At 49.4% G+C, this 26131-nt stretch overlaps 1 protein-coding gene across 1 annotated transcript; it reads right to left on the reverse strand.

Annotated features, from left to right (window-relative positions):
• Positions 1 to 919: 919 nt before the first annotated feature.
• PFKM (phosphofructokinase, muscle) lies at positions 920 to 25709 on the reverse strand. Its single transcript, XM_045829425.1, has 23 exons — positions 25568 to 25709; positions 22183 to 22275; positions 15288 to 15361; positions 14132 to 14209; positions 12345 to 12534; positions 11972 to 12137; positions 11179 to 11223; positions 10633 to 10741; positions 10415 to 10510; positions 10094 to 10186; positions 9402 to 9527; positions 8276 to 8340; positions 7776 to 7839; positions 6889 to 7038; positions 6410 to 6480; positions 5959 to 6046; positions 5714 to 5866; positions 5050 to 5214; positions 3934 to 3995; positions 3589 to 3700; positions 1877 to 1976; positions 1684 to 1789; positions 920 to 1452 (listed from the first exon to the last, which is right to left on the reverse strand). The coding sequence occupies exons 2-23, from the start codon at positions 22265 to 22267 to the stop codon at positions 1308 to 1310; spliced, it is 2343 nt and encodes a 780-aa protein (XP_045685381.1). The 5' UTR covers positions 22268 to 22275; positions 25568 to 25709; the 3' UTR covers positions 920 to 1307.
• Between the last annotated feature and the right edge of the window lie 422 nt (positions 25710 to 26131).

Here is a 26131-nt window from a genome sequence, read left to right on the forward strand (position 1 = left end):
CCTGCTCACAGGCTGTTTGAGGACTCACTGACAACAGTGCTTGATATGTATCATTAATTCCTATACAAAGAGCATTTGGCTGCTCTAATGCTGGCCTCTGACCAGCCTTCTCGGTCACTGCACTTAGATCGTTTTTAGGGTAGAGCAGTAATACTTCGAACAGCCAGTGAAAGTGATGTACTAGAAACAATCCCTTCTCCCACCCCTTGTAAGCCTGAACCTTCTTCCTGCTTCATCAAGCAAGCGAGGAAACGGTGCGTTGGGAGGACTATGCGCCTGTGCGAGCCAGGACCTGGTTATTGGCGCTGGAGTTCAAGCCCGGCATTCGCAGGGCACCATGCTGACCCTTTGGGGTGTGATTTGTAGCCCCAGTCCTGAAGGCCAGAAGCAGCACTGGAGCACTTGGCTAATAAGGAGGTAGAAGCTATTGTTATGGAACAGAGAAATTAAGCTGAATAAGAACTGACATCTTTCCAAAACAGTATTTCAACCAAACCAGGTTCCAGACTGGGTGTCTCAATTTCCCAAGTTTCCTAAATGTGTACTTCTCCCCACAAACGACATCTGGCTCTCATCCGGGAAGGAGGATTTGGGGCAATCAGTGGAGGAGGAGAGATCATGTTGGAAAAAAGCAACTCTGGGTAATGGGTGTATGGGGTACATGGTCAACAGGTGAAATACAACTCTGGCTCAAGGGAGACCGGAGCATCGTACTGGTGCTTGAGGACACAGGAGCGACCTGTGCGGGATGAGGGTGAAGACCAGTGTCCTATGTTCTGGGACCCTGTGTACAGAGCCCAGAGACGGCGCAGGAGTCCATGGGGCGACTGCACAGGCTGCACCTTCCCAGCGCTCCGTCTGGGCGGAGTCTGGTTGCACTACATTCTATTTGTGAAGGTCATAACAGGAGATCCACGAGCACAGTGACCAGTTGGCATTTATTAGTGTAGTTATTGTTTGTCACTGTAGCAGAAGTAGTAGAGGAACTAGGACTTTGTTATCACAAAGAAATAAATAAAGCTTATTTTTAGGAAAGTTCTAACCGAGTAACTGAAATCTAGCAGTGGCACTAGATGAGCCCAGCCTTGTGTGATGAATGAAGCTGGGGTAGAAGTCACGATAAATTCTACCTAAAACAAGCTTTCACTCGTTGCCCCCTAGCCAGAGCTGACCTTGTCTGCAGTTACAAAGTAGAAGGAACCCTAATGAAAAATGAGCTAGAACACTTGAGAACATATGGACGTGTGGATCTGCCAGGGATGAGCTGTCCGTGAGGAGACCACCCGTTCCCCTCACCCCAAAGACGTCTAGACAGGAGCTTCTCCGGACCGCTTCCGGCTGATGTGCTCCAGGTGAGCGTGCTCCGAGGTATCCAGGTCGATCTCGTATTTGGCTAGGATTTTGAGGATGGGCCTCAGCTTCAGCCACCACTGTTCCTTGGGGATGCGGTGCCTACAGGGAAATGAGGTGGATGATTTAATCTTTCAGGAGCGCAATCAACTTCTACCAAGGGGTTACGGGGAGAAGGTGAGCAAAAGAGCCTGGATTTAGGGCACAGGCATCAGATCTTAAGTAGGTACGACTACAGGTGTCACTCCTAAAAGAAGGACTGAAGACAGTGAGCAGATTGGAGACCTTGACGTTACCAGGGAGAGAACCGCTCCAGGAAGTAGATATACTCACTCAAAATCAGTCTGTTCCTTCAGCTCCGTCACTGGCTGAAAGACCAGGGACCTCTTGCGCATCCCTAGAACGCAGCCCGAGTCTGGAGTGTTGGCAAAGATCCGCCCTGCAAGAAGGGACAGGTCCGTCAGGTTTCACACTGGGGATCCAGCCTCCGGGGAGGGGCCGCTCCCTCTTGCCCTGCCCCACCTACCATTACGGTAGCTCTCTTTGATTTTCCCCGTCATCCAGTTCATAGCCTTGGCGCCCATCTTAGTCGCAAAATTCCTGTCAAACGGAGTTGGGCTCCCACCCTAGAGAAAGAATTACAGAGGGTAGGACTCTAAGTAGCAGAGGTATCTGACAACACAAGAGAAAAAGGAAAGAATGGGCCCCAGGTTTGAAGCCAGAAACAGGAATCCAGAAATCTAATTATGAGAGGAAATTCTAAAATGGCTTTGGGATGCGGGGGGCGCTGGCCCAGCCTATCTGACCACTTGTCAGGTGGAAGGGTTACTGGTAAGTCGAAGGGGTGACTGGTCTCACGATGGCCTTTTTCAGCTCCATGGCGGCCAGATCCCGTTAATGTGCTTCTGGTCCTACTGTCCTCCCAGTCACTTCCCCACCCCTCTTTGACCTGGCCGCTTTTGTCAGTCCTCACCATCAAGGACATCCACGTGTTCCTTGTGGCCCCGTCTGGATGCCCTCGGTAGCACCTCAGAGTAATATAAAACATGTAGATTTTCCCCCCAGAACTAAGACAAAGTAGGAGGGGAAGTGGGAAGAAGAAACAGGAAAGAGGTCTTCATACTTTAATTAAGTACCTCCTCCTGCAGGGACCAATAAGCTCAAACTGAGATACTGGAAACCTGTTTGTGGGTAGAGATCAAAGGTCAATGCCTAAGTAGCATCAGCTGGGGACATACGGGGTGCAGAGCCGCAGACCACTAGTACCATCAGTGAGCCAGGCCTATCTTGGGCAGGGATTGCATGTGGGCAGTGGACGTGGGTGGTGGAAAGGAATTGTTTTTTATCTAGGTATGCCTTTATTTTTATTTTTATTTTATTTTTATATTTTAATCATTGTTCAAGTAGTTTTCTCCCTTTTACTCCCAATCCAGCCCACCCACCCAACCCTCCCCACTTCCCTCCCATTGCCACCCTCCCCCTAGTTTTTGTCCCTGTGTCCTTTATACTTGTTCCTGCAAACCCTTCCCATTCTCCCCTGAAATTCCCTCTTCTCTCCCCTCTGGTCACTGTCAGCCTGTCCTTTATTTCAGTGTCTTTGGTTATACGGAAAGGAATTCTTTTCCCTTGAAACCCAGGCAGCGGGGACGGAGCCCAAGAGCAGCAGGTGCCTGAGCTCGTTCCACAGGTTCCATGTGAAACAGGACGTTGGGAAGAGCAACGGACGAGGCTCATCCTGGCTCTCATCCAAGCTTAACAAATGGCCCGGAAACAAGTGATTCTCCTCTCTGGGGCTCATTTCCTTCATTGCAGTCAGTGGTTCTCAACTGGAGACACTGTTGCCTTCCAGGGGACATTGGCAATGTCTGGAGACCTATGTAACTTGTTACTCTTCGGAGTGGAAGTGCTACTGGCATCTCGTGGGTAGAGTCCAGGGATGGTGCTAAATTATGCTGCCAGGCACGGTACAGCCACCGTGACAGAGAATTACCCTGATCCGAATGGCAACGGTGCCGAGGTTGAGAAACCCTGCCCTAAATGAGGAGGATGGGCCACACAATCTCTAAGGCCATCTCCAGGGTGAACACGTCCCGGTTCTGTGACCTGTGACGTAAGACTAGAAGCTCAGGCGCTTTGGCGGCACCGGGAGCCTCCGGCACGTAAGAGGCCAGTGGGAGCCACGGTGGCTGGTGGGGGACATGGCTGTCTGGTGTAGGGCGTGACTGGGGTGTCTCCTACCTGCTGCATGTGGCCAAGCACATTCTTCCTGCTGTCGAAGATGCCCTTGCCCTCCTCAGAGTACAGGTTGAAAATGAAGTCAGTGGTGTAGTTCTCATTGCACTTCTCATTCCTGCCAGGGAGAGGCCAGAAGCCCGTGACTTCGGTTGTTTCCTCACCCCGCCCCGCACTCCGATTCTGCCTTTGTGGCTCCGTCTTGCCCTTTTCTCTCCTCCCGTGGTTCAGGTTCTCTCCCTTTGCATCTACAGATTCCCCAGGGTCCCAACCATAGACCCATTCTGTGGGCTGGGGCCAAAGCCTGGCTATTTTCTCTCTTCACTTAGGGACAAGCCGTGGATGAGGTACCTTAACACCAAGCCCCTTTTCACAGTTGTCTTCATCTTTTGCACCAGATGTTCAACATTCGCCTACAAATGAAACAATAAATCCTAAGCCTGGTTGGGGGTGGACAGGGTCCGGCAAGTGCCGCGACCTCTTCTCCCCCACAGACCTCTCCCCAAGAAGGAAGGACACAGGAGAGAGCTGTTGGCACTCCTGGGCCTGAAGCGTGCCTGATCGCTTTACGAAGTTCAGTGCAGACTGGAATTTAAATGAGGACTCCACATGAGACAGGCAGAAGTGTAAGAAGGAAAGTTGGAGACAGCTGTGGGGACTGTCGGTTTTCAGCCCCCTCCCACCTCCACTTCAATTTCCCTTTCTAGGGGTCTCTGCTTCCCTCAGAGGACGGACTCTGCTCTCCGCATTGGTCGGTCCTTAAGGGAGCTGCTCGTTTGTACAGCGGTGATTCTCCCAGGAGGAACCAGTTCCTTCCTAGGGCTTGGAGTTGCAGATGGGAGAGAAAGAGCCCCGCCCCCCACTCCCGGCAGGAGCTGGCTAGGCTCTTGGATCAGGGAGCTCCTCCAGCCTGCCGCCCCCTCTGCAGTGTGGCTCTTCTTTCCTCTGTGAACTGGGATCTTGGGAAGTAAGGATCACACTGTCCCTCTGTGACACAGGAGTCAGGGCCGAACCCCGTTGGTGAAAGGGTATCGCCTCCTCAAAAATGGAGTGAGAAGAGTCCGCTTTGGTAGCAAGGGAACCTGGGAAGGGTGGTGTGATGTAGTGGAAAGATCACCAACTTTCTCAATCAGTTAGGAGTTTAGAAAAGTGTTTAACCTCTGTAAACCTTTCTCATCTGTAACATGGGGACAGGATCTCCCTTTCGTGTCTGTTGTGAAGATAAAATGAAAACCACACACAAAAGGTTGAGCAGCACAAACGCTCCAACTACAGACGCGGTGGTCATGGACGTGAGGTTACACTAGGGGGTGCCTGCTCGGTGCTCTTCGTGGTCTCCTCCCGGGGTTCCGCGGACCAATCAGCTCTGTCCTCGTCTTGAGCTCTCGCAGCTCAGGCAGCCCTGGGACAGTGGGGGCAGACTGGGGCAGGGGAGGGCTACCTCACAGGCTCTGGGTGGCTGCCTACCTGCAGATCTCTAATGGTGAAGGGCTCCTCAAAAATGTAGGCAGCATCGGCCCCAGCTGCCAGCCCCGCCATGGTGGCCAGGTAGCCGCAGTAGCCGCCCATGGTTTCGATGATGAACACTCGTCGCTTGGTGCCTGCTGCAGACTGCTTGATGCGGTCACAGGTCTGCAAAGACAAAGGGTCATAGGAAGTCAGGGTCAGGGGTCTGATTCTTGTCACTTCTGTGGCCCTTGTCATAACCCAGCTCTGGAGCTACCTCCTCCCCAGGCCAGCAGGGCCCCTATGCCCCAGGCTCTTGCCTTCAGGAGCGGCAGGCACATGTGCCAAGCGCACTGCAGACACTGTCTCCTGGGAGGAGGGTGGACCTACGCTTCCTGCTGCTCAGAGCACAGAGCTTAGGTTGTGTGGCCTCAGGAGGGAAAGACACATTTGGCAGGCAGGGTCCTGATGCATTTCTCAGTTAGCAGACAGACACACTAGGTGAGGAGAATAAACACCACGTGTGCGGTGAAATAAAGTCTGTGCAAATGCCTGAACACAGAGAAGCATTTTTTAAACATTGCCACTTGGCTGGCACAGAAACTTAAACCTTATCTCCCATGAACGGATGCAGCCCAGGGCTTAGCACCCGGGTTGGAGGGACGGCGGCAGTGGGGGCTCTCACCGTGCAGATCGTGTTGAGTGCCGTGTCAGCCCCCACGCTGAAGTCCGAGCCCGGGACGTTGTTGGAGACCGTAGCAGGGATGACCACAAACGGGATGCAGAGCTCGTCGTACTGCTTCCTGCCCTCCATCAGCTCCAGGCCCCCTGTGTAAGCCTGAGGAGAGAGCCGCAGGGGCCAGGCCGGAGTGAGGGGAGACAGGGAGGTGGGAGGGCGGGAGGGAGAGGAGGCCACGGCAGTGCACTCACCTCGAAGCCCCCGATGATGATAAGGCCCTGAATGTTGAACTTAGTGATGTTCGCACTGATCTGTTCTAAGTTCTTCTTGGGCAGAGTCCTAGTTGATTGAGGGGCGGGTGGGGGTGGGCAGGGGGGATAATGAAATTTGGGGAAGAGACAATAAAATTGAGGGAGAGAAAAGTCAGAGTCAGAGGGCGCTTTACTTATAATGCCTTGATCTGTGCCCCTTCCTGACCCACCCTGACCAGTGACTCTCCCCGGGGCTCTGAACTGCCAGAGCTGCTGAGAGACGTCGCATGGGCCTGTCTGCCCTTAGCAAAGTGACTGGGAACTTGGGGAGCACAAGTCCCAGACAACAGCTGCGGTCCCAGCAGACACTGACCTGATGAACTGACGCCCACCTTCCAAGGGATGGCTTTAAGGGGTAGCTAGGAGGGGGTGCTCCTGTGGTGCCACTGACCTTTTAGTCCCAAGTTTAGAACCGCCTTGGCCAGTCCAGCCCCCCACGTAGCTCCAGCCAGCTTCCTCGATCTGCAGGCAAGGGTCACACAGGTCTGCATTATGGACTGACACCACCGGAGCCCTGAGCCCACCCAGATACCCATCTTGGGAGGATGGGCACCAGGGACTGGTTTTTCCCCGCCCCTCGGGCATCGCCCACCCTCACTGCTCACTTACGAACAGCAAGCGCCTGCTTGTGTCCAGCACTGTGCTGAGCTTTGGGACAGAGAACTAAGTGGGACATGTGGCTTGCACAGGGCTCACTGCCTGTTCCTACTGCTGTGAATTTAAATATCTACTTCTGCTCCAATCCCGGGAAAGAAAGATGGTGGGGGACAAGGGGAGAAGAGAAAAGACAGCTCAGCCCTGCTACACGTATCTCCCCAGGGCCGCTCCTTGGCCCCAGAATATCACCCCCTTTCCCTTTAGTCCCTGTACCTGACCCTTGGCCAGGCCCTCGAAGCCGTCATGCACAACCAGGACGCGGTTGCCCTGGATAAGGCCGATTCTCACGGTGGAGCGGACGGCAGCGTTCATGCCTGCTGCCGGGGCCCCCACATTCATCACGGCCACTGTGTGCAAGCCAGTCTGTGGAGAAGGGCGCCACCAGGGAGCAGGAGGGAGAGGGGGACAGGTCAGTAAGGGGGCTTGATGGGGACATCTGCCTGACAACACACACCCCTCTCTCAGGGGACGACTGCACAGCCTGCTCCCTCCTACTGTGGAAGCAAATTCTTGATTACAAATCAATAAACTGCTATCCCTGATCCCCGATGTCATCACACAATGACTAAGACAGCTTTCAAAGCATCAGTTCCCCAAGTGAGATCCTTGGACCATTTGCATCAGAATGCACCTAGGGAGCTTGTTAAATCTGCATCTTCCTGGGCCCCACCCCAGCTCTGGGGAGATGACCCAGGACTCTGCACACCCAGCCCAATGATTCTGATGTGCACTAAATATAGAACAGTACTCCAGCGGGAGAGGTGGCTTAAACACACTCAGTGGGACTATTCCCAGATATTGCCCAGAGAATACACAGTACACCGGCCACTTTCCCATTCCTTGCATGCCACCCCGTCGGCCCTGTACTGGAGATGAGTCTCGGGTTAGAGATATCCAGGGCACACTGAGAATGCGTGGCTGGCATCTGAATGGCTGAGAGAAAGTTACGTTATCAGGGTCAAGAACTCAGCATGGAAGGTGAGAGTAGGGCAAAGGAGCTGGCCAGGCTGTAGGCAGTAGGAACTGGGGGAAGCACTTCATAAAGGGAGACTGGAGGTGGGGGTGGGGAGGGCCAAGGAGGGAGAGCAACTTGCCAGCACCTTAGATACTGGGGGTCGGACGTGAGCCAGAAGCTTGTATACCTCCCAGTTGTTCATGAAGCTCCTGTAAAGTGTGGAGAGAGGGGCGCTTCTTCAGTCCACTCCCCAGGCCAGCAGCCAATGGGATGTGGTCTGAAGTTTCGCTCCCAACATGAAATCCCACAGGGCCAGCCTCTAAGGACATAGTGGGGCAAGAGCAGGGACTGCAAAGCAGGCACCAGTTCGTCAGCCTCTCCTGAGCGCTCTTCCCCCAGGCCCAGCACGAGGCTGCTGTTACAAAAGGCTGCTGTTACAAAAGTTACAAAAGGCCCATCTCCGGGGGCATCCTTGGGGTGTACTGAGCCTCCTGGTCACCTCACAACTAGTTCTCTTGGGGAAGAAAGTGTGTAGAGACAGTAAGAGGAAGAGGCAGAAGCTCCTGTTTTGGGCAAAAGCTCTGTGACTTGGCTTCATGCGGCATCTCACTGCCGTGGTGCATGAGCTTCCGGGCATTCCCTCACCGGCCTCGCAGTTTCATGGCCTCATCGAACTTCTTTTCATTCATGGCCGTCGTCACGTCTTTGGTCTGAGGGAGAAGCACGGCAACAATCACAACTGCTGGACAGGTTCTGCACAGCTGGACTCCCCCGCACCCAGGGAGACCTGGCTCATCTCTGGGCTTGTGACGGATCCTGCCCACCCTGCACCCCACCTTTTCTGTGCCCCTCAAACTTTCACAGAACTATTTTTGTTTTTCCCTTATTTTCTGAGTGATGAACAGCAACAGAAGGCGAATTCAATGCTCTATTGTTAGAATGTGGGCAGAGTGGAGCAGTGCTCAGATAAAATAGCACCTTCCTCCACCCCACACCCAAGGCCCAGCTTCAAGGTAGCCTCCAAACTAGCGAGTACCTAAAGACGCCGTGGACAACCCAGTGAGGGAGCTGCAAGCACGGCGGGAGCCTGTCTGGGCTGCAGGCCACCGGGACTCCCGAGCCTCAGAGAGAAGTGGGCTTGGGGTGCGGGGCCAGCCCTGAGCCTTCAGGCCAGACGCCCTGGCTCTCGGCCCTGGTGTTCGCCCTGTGGGGTCAGCGTGATTCCTCTCCGAGAGCCACTGCGTCCCCTGAGCCCCCGACGGTCTCCAGCTCTGAGCCAGACCCGTCACGTCTCCTCTCGGGTCCTCGTGACAGCCCTCACTGTGAGTGTGAGTGCCTCGTGCTGGTTCAGAGAAACCCGCTCAGGGTAGAGATCAGAGAAAAATACCAGCTATCCAGCCAGACCTTAATAATACTACCCTGCCTTTAAGAATGTTTGGAGAGAGATGGCATTTCTCTTCTAACCAAGACATGAGAAGAGGGTTTAAGGTTGGATATCATGAGAGAACGGGTCTCTTCACTAGGCAAGGCGTGGAGGCTCTCATCTTCCTTAGGAACATTTCACGGATGGGAAACTGAGGCTTAGTTAGAGAGGTTACAGATGCTCCACAAAGCCCACTGTGTTTTTTCCCCGTATGCCTCCTGCTCCACCGTGCTTGCTGCCTTTCCCTCTGCTCTGTCCCAGCGGCCTCGGAGGTTGGTCTCTGTCCCCATAAGCTCCAGCTCAGAGACATTTGGAGCTGTTACAAAGGGGCACTGGGTCAGTACTCACCACCTGGACACACTCCATGAGAGGCAGGCGCACAGCCTGGTTGCCAGAGAGGCTCACCACACAGGCTGGGGTGTCGGGGGTCCCCTCCAGTAGTGCCATCACCGCTTCCACGCCCATCCTGCTGCCCTGCAGGAAGCCCAGCAGCAAAGACAGTCTGGGTCCAGGCCTCCCCATCTCGGCCCCACCTGGGGAACCAGGAGCTCAGAGCCCTTTCCCACTCACAGGGGGAGTTCCACATTTAAGGACTGTAGCCAAGAACTTACTGGCTCCACCTCCCTACCCAGGTTTCGCCTAAAGCTCCATGACTCTCCAACCTCTTGCCGTAGAACCCCAAGGATTCTACCTGATCCCAGCGAAACACGTCAATTCTGGTAGTCGAGGGGATCAGTGAGGCTTAATAATAGGCTCTTCTTACTGATAAAACAAGGAAGAATGCCGCCCGTCTCTTCCAACAAAAGGAGGATGAGAGGGTTCAAACTGTGTGTCTGAGGTGAGATCTTAACTTCACTAATGCTCAGAGCTGCGATACCAGCCCTCACCACTGGGGGCGCATAGTTTCCAGTCCTTTGTGGCAACAGAAGAGAGCTCCTGAGGGCATGGACTGGGTGGAGGCCGCTGCAGCCCAGAGGCCCAAGCCCCTGTGCTGGTGAAGTTCTGCGGGGGAAGGAGGGGCTCCAAGCCCCATGACTCACCAGGATCCGGTCAAAGGCTGACGGCGTCCCGCCCCGCTGAACGTGCCCCAGGACAGTGACCCGGGTGTCATATCCCAGACGCTTTACCACCAGCTGAAGAGACACCAAGAGAGGAACAGAGGACATACAAAGTCAAGAGAGAAAACAGAGACGTAAAGATGGGCAACTTAGCCTCTTATCTTGTGAGGAATCCTGGGTGGGAGGAAATCGGGCAGGACCCCGGGAGAGGGCGTGCAGAAGGACCAAGGGGAGACCCAGAAATCCCCAGGGAAGGGGCCGGGCTGAGCAAGATGCTCAAGACCTCTCTGACTTCACACTAACGTTCTTGACGTCTTCGGAGGTGATCGGCTTCCCGTTCTTGTCAATCGCCCCCTCGGCCACAATGATGATGTTGAGCCGAGAGCCGCGGGTCCTTGTCTGGTCAAGCAGGCAAAGAGGAAAACCGTCAGTGGAAGGAACCAATGAAGGGGAAATGCATCATCGGTGAAACAGGGTGAGGGACTTTGATTTTTTTAAGTGCAAGGAAAAAGTGCCAGTACCTCACTGAGTCGGCGACAAAGGTGTTCCTCCCAGTCATCATCTGGTGGACATTCAGGGATAAAGACCCAGTCCGCGCCACAGGAGAGAGAGGTGACAAGGGCCAGGTATCTGAGATGAGAGCCAGAAGCATCACGTTAGTAGCTACACTCCACCAGTAGCCTCACCAGGGTCCAACGAGTTTGCCGGTCCCACAGTCAGTGAGAGGACCGAGGGTCCTCAGTTTCTTTCTTGGGGTGAGAGTAAGAGCACCCTCAAGACAGCTTCTCAAGGAGGGTCCATCCCTGAAGAGCACTTTCTATTCGTGCTCACTTCCCACAGTGGCTTCCAGTCTCAGAGCCCTGCGCGCTCCTTCACACTGCCTGTGCACGCACACACGTGTGCACACAGGTGCACACAGGTCTGTGTGGGAGGTGGAGTGGAGTGCACAAGAGGACCATGTGCACCTCCAGGTCTGCTACCCCTGGAAGACCCCTCTGGACTCTCCAGTAAGAGGACAGGGCCATTGCTGGGGCCACGGAATAAATGGGTTAAGATGGGGATCTTACCCACAATGCCGGCCCATCACTTCCAGCACAAACGTCCTCTGGTGGCTGCAAGAGACAGACACTTTACACGGTCCAAGTGTCCCTATGGCCAAAGTCAAGCTGCCACCCCCATTTAGGCCAAGTAACCTCTCCGAGAGAAGTATTCATGCTGCTAGGCCTTCCAGCAGGTTCCCGAGGGAGCAGGGAGCCCTAGGGGCAACACTTTAGCCACAGGGTGTCCTTCCCGGGTCTGGGGAAGCACAGCAGTGAAAGGCGTCAGGACTGAGGCTCTGCTTCAGCAAGGGATAGGACCCGGGAAGAGAAGGACAGAAGGGGAAAAGAAGTGAAGAGACGCCTCCACTCACCCAAAATGCTCTGGGGTTCCCCTGGGGCAAACTGTCCCGCTCTCACCCTCCCATTCTCCCACATGGCCTCCAAGTCCCCTAACCTCCAAGCAGCGGCAGCAATGGCCTCCACCATCTCTATGATGAGGAAGGGTGGCTCGGGTTTTGGGCTCCTTGGATTCGTCTCAGTGTGAACCCTCATCATTTGGGTGGCCCCCAAGTTATTAAAGACCTCAGAGCTACATGTTTGGGCAGTGGGCTAGACGGTGTCAAGAGGCAAATCTTATAGCATTTCAAGAACAGTGTAATTTCAGTGCTCTAGGATAATTTCTAGTTGAAAATGTGTTCCAGCCTCAGAAAACTAGTCATTACTGTTACCATAGCTCGAACACTTTCATCTGCTCCAGCCTGTAGCCCTTCAGCTTGTCCGGCTGCCGGACTCCCACAGGGCTGGCCCCCGGCCCCCTTACCTCTGAGCAGTCGTGGTGATGGCATCTACAATCTCTATGATCCGGTGCAGGGCAGAGTCTGTGCCAATGGTCATGTCGGTGCCGCAAAAGTCATTGTCAATCGAGCCAACCAGGCCCACGATGTTCAGGTAGCTAGACTTTTTAGCCTCCTCAGCCGTGATCTTACCTGACAATGGAAAGCACCGGGGTGAGGTGCCTGGCAGGCCAAAGAGCACGTGACCAGACAGACAGGGAACGGTAGCCAGTGGGAACTGTAAGCAGCAGCAGGAAAAGGAGGGTAACGACTATTTTGTCTGGGTAACAACTTTCTTCAATGGGAGGTAAGGAGTGTGTGCGTGCGAACACAAACAATCTGATGAGAACAATGTCTCACCCGCTTTCTGGAGGTCACTCAACAAGTCACTCCACTCGGAACGGAAGGTGTCGGCTCCAGTGAGGCTGCCATCTCCCCCAATGACACACAGATTGGTGATCCCACGCTTCACCAGGTTGTGAGCAGCTCGGAGTCGTCCCTCTCGTTCCCGAAAGTCCTTGCACCGGGCGCTTCCAATCACCGTGCCTCCCTTGGAGGAAGAGGTAGAGGTCAGCCGCCCAGCCGACACAGCCATATCTGGGCCCAACATGCCAAGATTTCCCCTGTTCCAACACTGTCACGGACTGACATAATCACGAGGCTCCCTAGGGAGTTTCCTGACATCTTTAGGAGTCATTTGTCCCGTCTAAAGGAAAGGGAAATAATGCTGCTGGGAAGTCACAGCGTCTTTCCTGTTTCTGCTACATCTCTTGGAAGGTTGCGAAGATCGACCCATCTCCTTGAAGATCAAAGTGCTTTTCCTCAAAGAGAACAAGGGAATTCATATATCCCTATTGGTTTGTGAAATACTCTCCACCTTTCACATCTTTTTAAAAAGTGTAAGAAGTAGCAGTGATTTCAACTTTGGCAGTACCCTCTGCTGGCCTGATGGTATGGCACGGTGCTCATGACAATGTGCTCCACAGTGTTTCTCCCCCTCCCTGCCACACCGTGATCTCTGACTGTAGCCAGGCAGGCCAGTCTTACCCCTTTGCTCCTTGGGATCTATGGCGCTAGTGGAAAGAGCCATAACATCCAGGTATTCGCTGGAAAAATAGCTTTGGTTATAGAAAGCCTTAAATTGCCAGGGGCTTATAGATACCCCAAGAGAGGTAAGTATGCTTTTCTTTTTAAGATTTTGTTTACTTATTTTTAGAGGCAGGGAAGAGAGGGAGAGAAACATCAATGCAAGAGAGAAGCAATGATTGGTTGCCTCTTGCATGCGCGCCCTGATGGGGGAATGAACCCACAACCCAGTCATGTGTCTCAACTGGGAATTGAACCAGCAACCTGTTGCTTTGTGGAATGACACCCAACAAACTGAGCCACACTGGTGGGGGCAGTAAGTACACTTATTTTTAAAAATCATATAAGCTCCTGACATTCAGGACTTCAGGGGTGCTGATGGAGAATTCTGGCTCCTCTCAGACCACTTTACGGCAGGCACCATCACCTGTTAGAACCGTCACCAAGCACTGCACATTATGTTTCTTCCTGTGGATTTATTTGTAGGGCACTGATTTTTGTAATTTGTAGATTTTCCAGTAAATCAGAAAATGTGTATATAATGACTTAAAGAATGTGGCAGAAAGGGCGATGGCTATGATCAAGGTATATTTGGTTTAGTTTAGTTTAGTTTTTTAACTCAGAAAGGCTTTCTGGGTTCTTTCCTCCTTTGCATGGCCGGGTTTCAGGTCACCTCATTACCATCACATGAGGACTGGCATATTTCAGCTCTGCTTCTGGCTCTGGCTCCAGTCCTCTGGTAAGGTTATTTTCAGGGCCAGACCTTCCCCGTGACCCCAGAGCAGGACTTGCTTACACTCCGGTTTCCCAAGACGTGTCTATGACCTTTACATAAAGAGCAAACTGTCCTGTGATCACATCCCCACTCTCTGTCCCGCTCCAGGAAGCCAGGCTGATATTTTCAAATGCAAAGAGTGAAGGGCAAACACAGCCCCTGCCTTGTCACTGAATCTCTTCCCATCAAACCATATGGTAGGAAATTTGGGAAACCATGAGCCCAAAGTAGAGTGGGGTGAGACAAGGACAACACAAACACGGGACAGGTGTCCTCTAGAACTTACCAGCTGAAGCATCATTGAAACGCTTTCCCAGGTGGCTTCCCTAATATGCTCTCCACCATCCACCAGGCCTTGATAACCCTGTGGGGCACATTATACCCATTCAGTCTCTGTTAGGCTTCCTCCTAAACTCCCAGGATCAAGACAGGATCTCTGGGAAGAGGTTCATGGAGAATCAAGTCACTTGTTCCCATTAGATTCCTGGATGCTTGTGAGACTACTATACTTAACATGGTCCAAGGAAGGGGATGCTAGCTTTTTCAATACCCTCTTCTAGTTTCTCCCATTCTTGATGTGCTTCCTAATATGTAATCTTAATTCCTCTAGCTCTTGGCTCATCCCATTTTCTTTAATCTAGTTCCCTGGGGAGCTAGGTAACAGACAGTTTTAGCAACAACAAAGGAAAAGAGGATGTTGGAGAGAAGGAGAGGAGTGTGACTTAAAAAGACAAGAGACTATAAAATTTAAAAGAAGAAAACAGCTAGACCTTACCTAAAGAAGAGGGAACAAACAACAAGAGGAAATGAAAAGGGACACAAAGAGGAATTAGAACCTCAGAAAGTTAGGCAAACTACAGAAATCTAGTGAGACTTTTTCTTCCCAAGGCTCCTTCTCTGGATATACTCAATTTGCTGTGAAATACTAACTCATTGCAGCTTCTCTCTGTGTTTTGGGGAAGGTGGTGGTGGTGTGGGAGGCTCAGCTCTTCTTGCCGGTGCAGTAAAGAATTACAGATTAGCAAGCCTATTAGCATGTAAGCAAAGTGTATTAGTGATACATTCTCATGGGAGAGAACAAGCCTAGCGGAGGTGGGTGAGAAAGCCACAGGTGCTCGGTCTCTTTGTCCTGAGGACTTATGTATTTGTGGGGTGGGTGAGGGAGTTACATATCGGTTTGGTAGGAGAAGGTGGGACATACTCTTCCAAGTTACTTCTTCCTTTAAACTGAACGGCAACACGAGGACCCAATCAACAGATTCCTGGGTCCTACCATCATTACTGAAGCCAAGAGAGGGGAGGAGGGACCATGTAGACAGAGAGCCAAGACAAATCAGACAGAACAGTGCAACCAGAAGGTAAGGAAAGAGAACGTGGGGAGAGGATTGGGGCAGGTTAAGCGTACGACAGAGGGAGAAATGTAGAACAAAGCAGAGACCAACCTCATGGACAAAGAAGACACGGGCACCAGTAAAGATACCAACTCGGACCACAGCCCTGACAGCAGCATTCATTCCTGCAAAGAGGAAAGAAAAAAATTAGAAAGAGGTTGCTCCTAAGAAAAGCAGCCCTGGAATCCAAGACACGAGACCATCCTTTCCTTAGGCTCTTCTCTGAATCTAGAATACTCCTCTCATTAAGCCTTCTGGCCTCCCCATTAACATTGAATTACTGCATTTAATGTTAATATAGCTCCAGACATCCACCTAAATCCTGTCTTTCCTAAGACCTTTCCTTGCCAGGGCAATCTGGGGAATAATAGTCTTGAATGCTTATTGTGTTAGACATTTCTAAGTGCTTATCAAAAATCACCTCAATTAATTCTATCCACAACCCTAGAGTTACCTCCACTTCCCAGAATTTTGGAAATTGAAGTTCTAAGAGGTCAAGGTCACAGAGCTAGTACTCTTAGAAAGCTCAGGTTTGAATCCAAGTCCTAAAATGTCTAAACCAACACTCCTGATTTTCACTCTATGTCCTCCTACTCCCAGTGGCTGTACTAGGTTTTTCCTTGCCTTCTGCACCAAATCTAGACATACATTCAGCTTTGATAGGCTTTTGGGGACAAAGCTATGACTCTCTGAGGCTAAGTGACCTATTTCCACAAATACACAGCTTTTTAGTATCATTTCCGTTGGCGTATGTTCCTATGTGTGACACACAGCTGAGATTCTCTGGCTTATAACGTGAGAGGGGACTCACGGTGATGTTCGAGGAATCTTAGCACCACAAGAAGTTCTTGGGAGCCATTCTTCAAGATATTCCAGTACATATTTTTGTTTCAGTCTAAAATCTATTCACATGGTCCTTGACCCTACCTGAGGAAACACCACATATCAGTGAGCGCTAGAGAAGCCAGTGACTGGAAAAATCTTCAGCACCAGGCTAAAATCCACCATGAACTATTGCATAATCCAAAGCTATCTGGAAAGGGATAGAATAAAAAAGACCAGAATGTCTGTTTCTGGTTGTTGTTGCTTTTGTTTTTTCAGGCCGACAATGGTTGGTATTACACAGCTATAAGCTCCAAATCAAATTGGATGTCCATCACTCACTGAGCAAATAGTGAGTTCTTAGCATGTTCCTGGCACTATGTGAGCACTGGGGATACCGCAGAGACAAATAAAGAATCGGGGATACAGAGATAAAGGGCTTAGTAATGCTCCTTATAACCTGTGAAGAATTACAATATGGTAAGAATATGGATCACTACCAAGGAGATCTGTGCAGTGGGAACAAGGAGAAGGAGCATCTCAGCTGCCAGGAAGAGGTCTGGGAAGGCTATATAGACAGACAGACGGCCTGTGTGCAGAGACCTGAAGGACAATTTCCTTTTCATCTTTTTGTCAGGTGGACAATTTTGGGGAAAAGTGTTCTACGCAGGGGAAAAAAAAACAAATAAAGGTGAGTTTCAAGAACCTTAGAAAGAATAAAACATAAGATAGGGAGCAGTGAGCAGTGAAGTGGGCCGGCACCTGTATGCCGCATGGAAAGTCTGGATTTTATTCTGTAGGCCAGTGATTGACTAAGGATCCATGGGTGATGGATCCATGCCTATGGGCATTTCTTTTGAAAGAAGGTCCACAGCTTTCATTTGATTCTTAAAAGGGTCTATGACAAAAAAAAAAAAAAAAAGAAAGAAAGAGCCCTGGCTGGTGTGGCTCAGTGGATTGAGCTTGGGCTGCGAACCAAAGTGTCGCAGGTTCGATTCCCAGCCAGGGTACATGCCTGGGTTGCAGGCCATAACCCCCAGCAACCACACATTGAAGTTTCTCTGTCTCTCTCTCTCTCCCTCCCTTCCCTCTCTAAAAATAAATAAATAAAATCTTAAAGAAAGAAAGAAAAAGAAGAGAAAAGAAGTTGCAGATGGTGGAGAATTGTTGAAGAATTTTGAGAGCAGAGCGGCAGGAGGAGATCCACGTATCAGAAAGATCACTCCGCCAGCAGTTCGAGGACAGACTGAAAGAGGTCACAGTAGGATTAGACGACTATCAGGCAGTCGAGGCAAAAAATGACGAGGTTTTATCCTGGGAGAGTGACATTTCTTACAAAAACAGAGATCATGGACAGGAGACCCCCAGGAAACAAGAGCAACAGGACCCACATCTAATCGGGAGTGTGATTAGATTTTGAAATTTTGGAGAGGAAAAAGGAAATGCCCATGGCTGACTTTCACAAGGGGTAAAGCTGTGGTGCAATGAACCGAGCAGAGGCAGGTTTTGATTCGGGAAGAGGGGTGGAGAGGATGCATTCATATTTGGACATGCTGAGTTGAGTTCCTGTGGGACATCCACGTGGACTTGGAAGAGACTGTCTCAGAACATGTGGAGTTAGAAGGGCAAAGGGCAAGGAATGGAGCCCTGAGGAAAACAACATCGGAGGAATGGGCAGAGGAAGAGGGAATCCATGAAGCGAACTATAAAGAGTAACCAGAAAGACGAAGGAGACCAGGACCTAGCAATATCTTCCAAGCCATGGGGGACAGTTTTAAGAAGTGGAAACTCTTGGGTCAAATGCTCTTAATAATTAAAATAAGAACTGCAAGGTTGGGCTTGCCAACAAGAGTCATTAGTGAACACTGATATCAAAGCTCATTTCTGACATCACTGAGGCAACCGCTATGCTAGAAGTCTAAGTGTACGCCCTCAATTTGAAGGAATCAAAACTGAAAAATCTGTGATGGGAGGGGCTTCTCAGAAGCTTTAAGAAAAGCCTGTGTTGACGACAGGAACAAGGTCAGAGTCGCCACAGAGCCATCACTGCTTTAGGATGAAGTTAACTCAGTAAGGTCACAACAGATATGAAACTGTTTATTTTTTAAGCTTACACAAAGTCTGTGAGATTCTCTGTTGGCTACTTGGAGTTCTGAGGTGTGAATGTATAATCTTAAGGAATAAAGAAAACACATTTTTCTGAAATGTATAGATTAGAACGCTGTTTCCTGCTCTTGAGCTGAGTAAGAGCAGGGGAGAACGATTTAAGGAAAACAAATGACTTAAAAGGTTTTACATGTACAGCAAACAACAGATGGTGGGCACAAAATACCCAAATCCACTGGGCAGGGGAAAAAGCCCACGAGAAAGAAGACTTTCTCCTCTTTCCTCCCTTCTTCTTACCTCAACCCTACCAACCTCTAGAGGTCATCCTTCCTGCCTCTAAATTGGGTATCTGAGTGCTTTCCTAGAAATCAAGTTTCAGGACCCCCTTTAAGCCTCTGGATCTGTGTCTCAAACTCCCAGTTCCCTAGAAATCACAGATTTATAGGGACATATAGACAGGGAGTCCCATTTATTCTCTGGACTCTCCTATCCAACCTCATCAGCTTATTCTGGCCCCAGGCCAGTCCTGGCCAGGCTCTCCTTGGCTGTTCCATGTTGCCCAGAATAACCCTCTATGAGCAGCTGTCTGACATATTAGAAGCAAGACAAGGGTAAGATTACAGGTACCATCCAGGGTGTATTCTGGGCACAGGGAGGAGGGGCTCTGGAGAACATCAGAAGCATGTAATTTGGGGTCTCCAATTACAGCCTGCTGGAAAGAGGCTTTGAGGAGAACTATGGGTGATGTTCTCTATGAGATGAGACAGAAAAAAAACATAAATGACTTGGTCACTGTCTCTTTGAAAGTGGGTGCTAAAATGTTCCTTCCTACCTTAAGGAACTAAAGGTAGGAAAGAACACATCTAACTAAACTGTGAATAAGAAAAAAATTATTTAATTCCACATATGAAGAACAAATGTTTGTTAGATGTGAACTATACTTTCTGATGAATATATCCTTGGAAATTACAACTCCCAGAACAGCAGTCAGACAGGTGATAGAATCCCTGTTCCTGCAAACCTGTAAAAATAGGATGAACACACATTTAAAATGGGCTGCCTGTCTGCAGACAGAGGGCTCAGATGACTGAGCTCCTTTCCTGCAGAATATGCCGAATTCATAAGGCCAAATGTGGCATAGTATAAAGGGACTGGGACTGCAAAGGGATTAGGATTTGGTACCTAATCAGGCCAGCTTTTGAGCTCGGGATGTCTCACTCCTGGCCACTCTTCTACTTTAAGAGGTTATTGACTTTGCTAGGGCTCAGGGAATGACAGAGCAGTGGCTTCCATGGATTTTACAGAGCCCAACCTCACTTCCCCACGTGGGCCTGGCCTCCAGGGAAAACACATTTCTGTGCCCTCTGCCTGGGAGAAGTAGGCACCATTAAACTTCTCTCTGGGCAGGCTGCTCCTGTATTTGAGCTGCTCCTTCAGTTGGGACCTCTCAGCTCTACTTTGAGTTTCCTGCTTTGCTTCCTTGCCTCCCTAGAAGTTCATCCTCTACCACTCTCGGTCCCTACTGCCATGCACCTGGGATGTTACATGGACTTACAGTGGGATATCTCCCTGGGTACACTGATTTTGTCATAGAATCCCATGGGCCTTGTTCTAGATGGGCCCTGCAGCAACCAGCTTGTCAACAGCCCCTGCCTCCGTGGAAGATGAGCCTTCCCTTAAAGCACGTGACGGTCATCCCTACAATGAGAGGGTCTCTCTGCTCAGGATCAGATGCTGGAAGGGCTCTGCTGCTCTTAGACCCGAGTTAAATCCCAAGCCTTTCTTTTCCTTTTTTTTTTGTTAAACCTCTTCCTTTCCAGAAAGCTCTTCTTTTTCATTATTTCATAACTCCGTGTGGCTTACTTGGATTTTTTAGCAGGTCCCTGCTTCCCATAATCTGACAATCCAATTCCACAGGCCATCCTACCAAGGTTTTAGGATCAACTCTCAAAGTTCACATTGGAGAAGTCAGTACTGGCAAGGGATTCGTACCAGGGAAGAGAGAAATGACAGAAGCCAGGTCAACAGTCTCTATAGCCTCAGCTAGGGCTCTACATTCCTGATCTGGCCCCTATTCCTAAACTCGGGCCTCTGCGCCCTCCTTCCTCAGCTTCCTCATTCTGGTATTCTCTTGTTCACAAGCACATCAATTTTAATTAGGTAGATATTAGTTTAAAAATAGGCTTAAAGTCTAGCTTTACTAAAATACTAATAAGAAGGATCATAAGAGCCCTGGCTGGTGTGTCTCAGTGGACTGAGTGCCAGCCTGCAAACCAAAAGGTTGCCTGTTCAATTCCCAGTCAGGGCACACGCCTGGGTTGTGTACCAGGTCCCCAGTTGGAGGCAAGCAAGAGGGCAACTGACCAATATGTCAATATTTCTCTCCTTCCCCTTCTCTTTCTCCTTTCTTTCCCTTCTCTCTAAATATAAATAAATAATTTTTAAAAAATAAGGATCATAAGTGCAAAGACAATGTGTGACTTTTTTGTTACTGCATCCTTAGTGCTTAATAACATCCTGCTTGGTACATAGCAGATGCTCAATTATTCACCTTTTATTTAGTTAGTTATACAGTTATTGAGTACTTACTGTGGCCTAGGCACTGTTCTAAGTATTTTAGCTGAACGAAGAGTTCAGTTTCTTAAAATCCATTTTCTCCCTGGTTAATACAACCAGGGCCTATCATTTCATTATGTAAGTGCATTCTACTTGGTTTAAGGCACATTGATTATTGTTATTTATGTGTCCTGCATAAGAATTCTAGTAATATATGATATCTTTTCTCATTAAACTGTAAGTTCCCAAAGCAAATCACCTTCTTTATCACATGTGGACCAGGGCCCTACACAAAATGGGTGCTTACTACAAAAGTCCAGGAAAGCCCAGGGAGCGTGGTGCAGAGCAAGGGGAGACCAGATGAAATCTCTCTTTCTCTTTCCTATCACAGTCTCCATGCCCTGGTATCCCTTTCAGAGAAATTCTGCCTCTCTTCAAGGTAGTATATTAGAATATACAAGATCACCAAAGGAGGAAAAAAAGTAAAATTAATCACACATCCCCCATCTCCCACTTCATTTTTCCATATACCTGATTTTTCTGACCCCCGAGTTTCATTTCTTTTTTTTTTTTAAGATTTTATTTATTCATTTTTAGTGAGAGGGGAAGGGAGAGAGAGAGGGAGAGAAAAATCAATGTGTGGTTGCCTCTTGTGTGCCCCCCACTGGGGACCTGGCCTGCTACCCAGGCATGTCTTCTGACCTGGGAATCGAACCAGTGATCCTTTGGTTCACAGGCTGGCACTCAATCCACTGAGCCACACCAGCCAGGGCTGACTGCTGGGTTTCTTAGACACAACCTAGAAATGGGTTCTGTCTGGCTTTCTGCCCACCTGCTCACCCCCACTATAGATCTGCACTGAACAACTGCCATTAAAGGGCTAAAGGGATGGAAGGGGAGGGAAGGCCAGAGAAAGCAGAGAGTGAAGCAGAACTGTGCCTACAAGAGGGACATGTGCTGTAAGAGTGAGGTGCCAGACAGTGGTCAGTGCAGGAATTCTGCAGATACGAGAGTTGATACTGGAGCTGGAGCAGGAGCTGGAGCCCACCAACCACCAATTCTGGGTCTCCCCCTTTCCCATCATTTCCAATGTACTTGAAGTGAGTGCCCCTATTGCCTTCTCAATAATTTTATATTGTCAGTCCCTTTCTTTCCAATGCTTTTTGAGAAAACACCAGTCTTTTAGGTATCAAAGGACCAAAATAAATGGACATCTTCAGAGAAATTTGGAAAGAAGTTTTATGAAGATTTAGGTAAATAGAAGTAGAGAAAATAAAATCCAAAGCACTTGAGGATTTAGACCTGACAGAGATTTTTAGGAAAGCCCAAGATTCCCATGTGACTCTGTAACAGGAGGATGTTAAGGAGGATGGTTCACTCTACAGGCTAAGGGGAGTCAAGGAACAAGGGGGCATATGGGCCGGGATTCCTATTGCTAACCGAGCAGGGCCCTCTTCCTCACCTTGGGCATCTCCTCCGGAGGTCAACACGGCGATGGCTTTGCCGATCCCCAGGGTTTTGGCCGCATGATGCTCTTCATGGGTCATGATCCACTCTAGAATTCAAAATAACGGTCAGTTAAGACACGGCTGGAGCAAGGCGCTGTGGGCATGGGAAGTGGCTGTTGGACTGCACAGAGCCGCCTCAGTCAGGCTCTCCCACTGTACCACGTCTGGGCTTTGCAGCCTGAGAGCTTGAACTTCTTCCAAAAGAGAGCCACACCCCCGCAGAGTGACAAGCTGAAATGTCACAGTAATCAACCCGAGACTGCGAGAGTCCTGGCTAATCCTTCCAATTGGAGCCTATTTGGAGAATAAGCAAAGGTCAAGGAGAAGGGTGGCTGACTGAACAGAAATGAGAAAGGAAGGAGAAAGTTAAGTTAGCCTTAAGGATCCCTTCCTTTAATGAAGGGAAGGGCTGTTGCAGAGGATAGGAATCAGAAGAGAACCAGCAAAGTCAAGCAGGAAAGTGAGGGCAGGCTGGGCATGGTTAAGGTTAAGGCTGGATGTTATGGAATTGGGCTAAGTCAGAACTGGAGTTTGAGGTTTAAAGGTACATCGGAACTTGGGCAAGTTAACAGTGTCAGGCTCAGGAACAGTTAGGGACTTTTATGGCTTTTCCTGTCCCTCTCAGGCCCTTTGCCTCCTGAGCATCTCTCGACCCTCTGTCTTCAGGCCTTGGTCCTCACACTACACACTATCAAATGAGAAGAGTGACACAAAATCACTGTCACAGACATGTGCACGCCATCCTATCTTTGTCCCTCAAAGAAACACACACAAGACATACTTTTGCATCCATATAATGCCAACAGAATCACCACTCCTCCAGTTATCCAGGCTAAAATCTTTTAATTTTTAAATCTATTTTCTCCTTAATCTCAGAATCAACAGTTTTCAAATCCTATTATTCTCCCTTCATATTATCACCCCTCTCTTCTCTCCTCACTTCGTCTTGCCACATGAATTGCCTACCACAATAGCTATTCTCTCTCCTTGTGTTTTCCTTCCCCACTCCATTAGAGACACAAAATAAACCTCAAGTGAAGGTCATAGACCCCTGAGGCCTCAGTGGAAAGGATTCATTCACAAGAACAGGAGCTGATGACCCTTAAGCACAGATCATGCTTCTACTGTGAATCTGGGGAAATAAGGGTAGCTGCTGCTGAAGACACAGGTCATATAAACACACAGATGCACACACATTCCAATAAAATGCATGCAATGAGACACTGTGAATACATACATATACACACAGCATTATTAAGAGACACAGATTCCCAGACATTCTCCATATAACGTATTTTTCAGAACATAAGATGCACCTAGGTTTTAGAGGAAAATAGGAAAAAAATTTTTGAAGCAAAAAATGTGGTAAAATATTTAATAACATAAATAACATAATATTTCACCAATGTAAATGTAAACAGAACTCAACAGCAGCATTAACAACCATTATTCCTCCCAAATTGGGGTGGGGGGTGCATCTTATAGTCTGAAAAATATGGTAATCAGTGCTGACAGATAGAGTCCAAACTTCTTGGGTTGACGTTCAAAGCTTCCATGATCTAGCCCTTGCCTAGAGCTTCAGCGTTTGCTCCCATGAACTGTGCCAGCATTGCCTGAACATTTTTACTCTGTTCCTCCCCATTTCTGTGCCTGAGCACATTGCACTCCTTTTCCAGAAAGCTATCCAGTTCCTATTGATCAGTGGGCCTTTTCCATAGATCAATATCCTCCCGCTCCATCACTTAAGACCAGTCTTAGTCACACCCCTATCAAACCTACTAAGCCTTCACTGTTACTGCAGGTCAAAAAGGGCTTCTTCTTGGATTTCCTCAAATAGTGTATTGTCTGGAACTAGATTATTCACATAGCACTTATTACTACTGTATGCAGTATTTTAATTGCTTATTAGGTATTAAAAAGAAGGTCAGGTAAGATTAGGGGTCAGCAAATTACAGCCCATAGGCCACATTCAGCCTTTTTCATGTTTATACGGCAGCAAACTAAGAAAGGCTTTCACATTCTTCAACAGTTGAAAAAACAGTTTCATGACATGTGAAAATTACATGAAACTGAGTTTCAGTGTTCATACCACTTTCATTCTTTCATGTGTTATCTACCGCTGCTTTTGTGCTGCAGCAAAAGTATACTACTGCAGCAGAGACTGCGTGGCTTGCAACGCCTAAATATAGTCACCATCCAGCCTTTTACAAAAAAAGTTAGCAGACCCCTGGGCTAGATGATTGCTGAGGTCATTTTCCCTAACTAGACTGAGAACTCCCCCAGGGAGGCATCATGTCCATCCTCCAAAACTCTCCCACAGCCCACGAGAGCCCAGCGGAGCCTATGCACCTAAAGGAGTTCAATCAACACTTGTTGAAAGCTTTAGTGGGCTGATGAACATGAAATGCACACAAATATACGGAAAATTATAAATATGTTTAGATACAGATCAGCTTCATATCCTCTCTACTTCTAACACATACAGACACAAAGAAGACCTAAGAAAGCATGTGGTTGCAAACAATGAAATAGAAACACACATAGATAGAGACACTCTCCTATTTAACTAGTGTCCATGTCCAAATTTCTACTGTTTTCAAAAAAGTAAAGACTTAAGTGGCGGTGCAAAATGGAAGGCAAAAATTTGGAAAGAAAAAGAGCAAAACATATGAATATGCTGATCCCTTTTCCCCTGGGTTTTTTCTTTCTCATTCACTCTGGGAACTCGTCACTGACAGAAACCCACACTTGGAGGCTTCTTCCGCTCCAGGGGGCTTCAGTGAGGGAGAGAATTCACCATAACAAGGAGAAGGTTAGTAGTGCTTATCGCAAAAAACTGCTCAGATTCTTCGGCATGTCTAAGTTATATAGGCACAGGGCACAGAGACGCACGCAGATTCGTTTATAAGCAGCCTTGACAGATCCTCAGAGACACATAGTAGAAATAAAGACCCATTAAAACCTAAACAGAAAATCACGTGTGTAGAGAAGCAGGGGGAAGGGTGAAAATGCAGAGGCAGCATCACAGGTGCACTGATTTGAATGGGATGAGCGCCAGGACAGGAGCTGGGCAGCCAAGGGCAACCAGGTCCGAGCACCACCCACGCAACCCCAATTCCCAGGGAACAGGGCTGTGCGTGCAAGCCGAGGGACACGAGCCCAGGGGCCAGAGTTCCTCACGACTGCTCTACCCATCCCCCTCTAGGCTTCTGTTTCTGATGCCAAAGACCTCTTTTCCCTGCTGCTCCTTTCTGTTCTCCCCGCCGCCTCCTCTCCGAATGTTCATTTGCACGTCCCTCTCAGCTTTCCCCCCGCTCGTTACCCAAGGGCCCCTCTTGCCTTTTTGTTTTAGCTCTTCTCGAACGCGGCTTTCTCGCACACTGTCCTTGGATAAGGGGGGAGGGGAGCTTGGCGAACACGGGGAGGAGCCAGGTGGAGGCGACTAGGAGGGGAAAGAGGAGAGGCTTCCGAACCTCCACTGGCCGAGGCGGGCAGAGAGGCTCCGCCTCCCCGGCTCTCCTTTCTCCTCCTCTCCTCCCTCTGAGAAGCAGCTCAGAGGTGACACCGGCTTACTTTCTTCACTCTTTCGGGCCCCCAAATCTATCTTGGGAGCCATCAGCTCCTGTATACCGTGGGGTCAGAAATTATGTAGTTGTCTAACTTGTCATCAGAGACAACTTTTTTCCTAGCCTAGACTCCCCGAGACTCCTTGCATTCAAGCATCCTCAGCAATTAATAAGTAACCTCTCCCTCCGGTGCTATCCCTTCTCTCTCACCTCTATCACGCTTTGCACTAACACTTGTTGGTAGGCTGTGTACCAGGTTTTAGGTGCTCAGAGATGAAAAGATAAATGAAACAATGCTCCTGCCCTTAAGGAACATTGAACCCTGGTACTTGCTATA

The sequence above is a fragment of the Phyllostomus hastatus genome, unplaced genomic scaffold, assembly GCF_019186645.2.
Source record: "Phyllostomus hastatus isolate PE091 unplaced genomic scaffold, TTU_PhHast_1.1 phas_scaffold_93, whole genome shotgun sequence".
Taxonomy (NCBI): domain Eukaryota; kingdom Metazoa; phylum Chordata; class Mammalia; order Chiroptera; family Phyllostomidae; genus Phyllostomus; species Phyllostomus hastatus.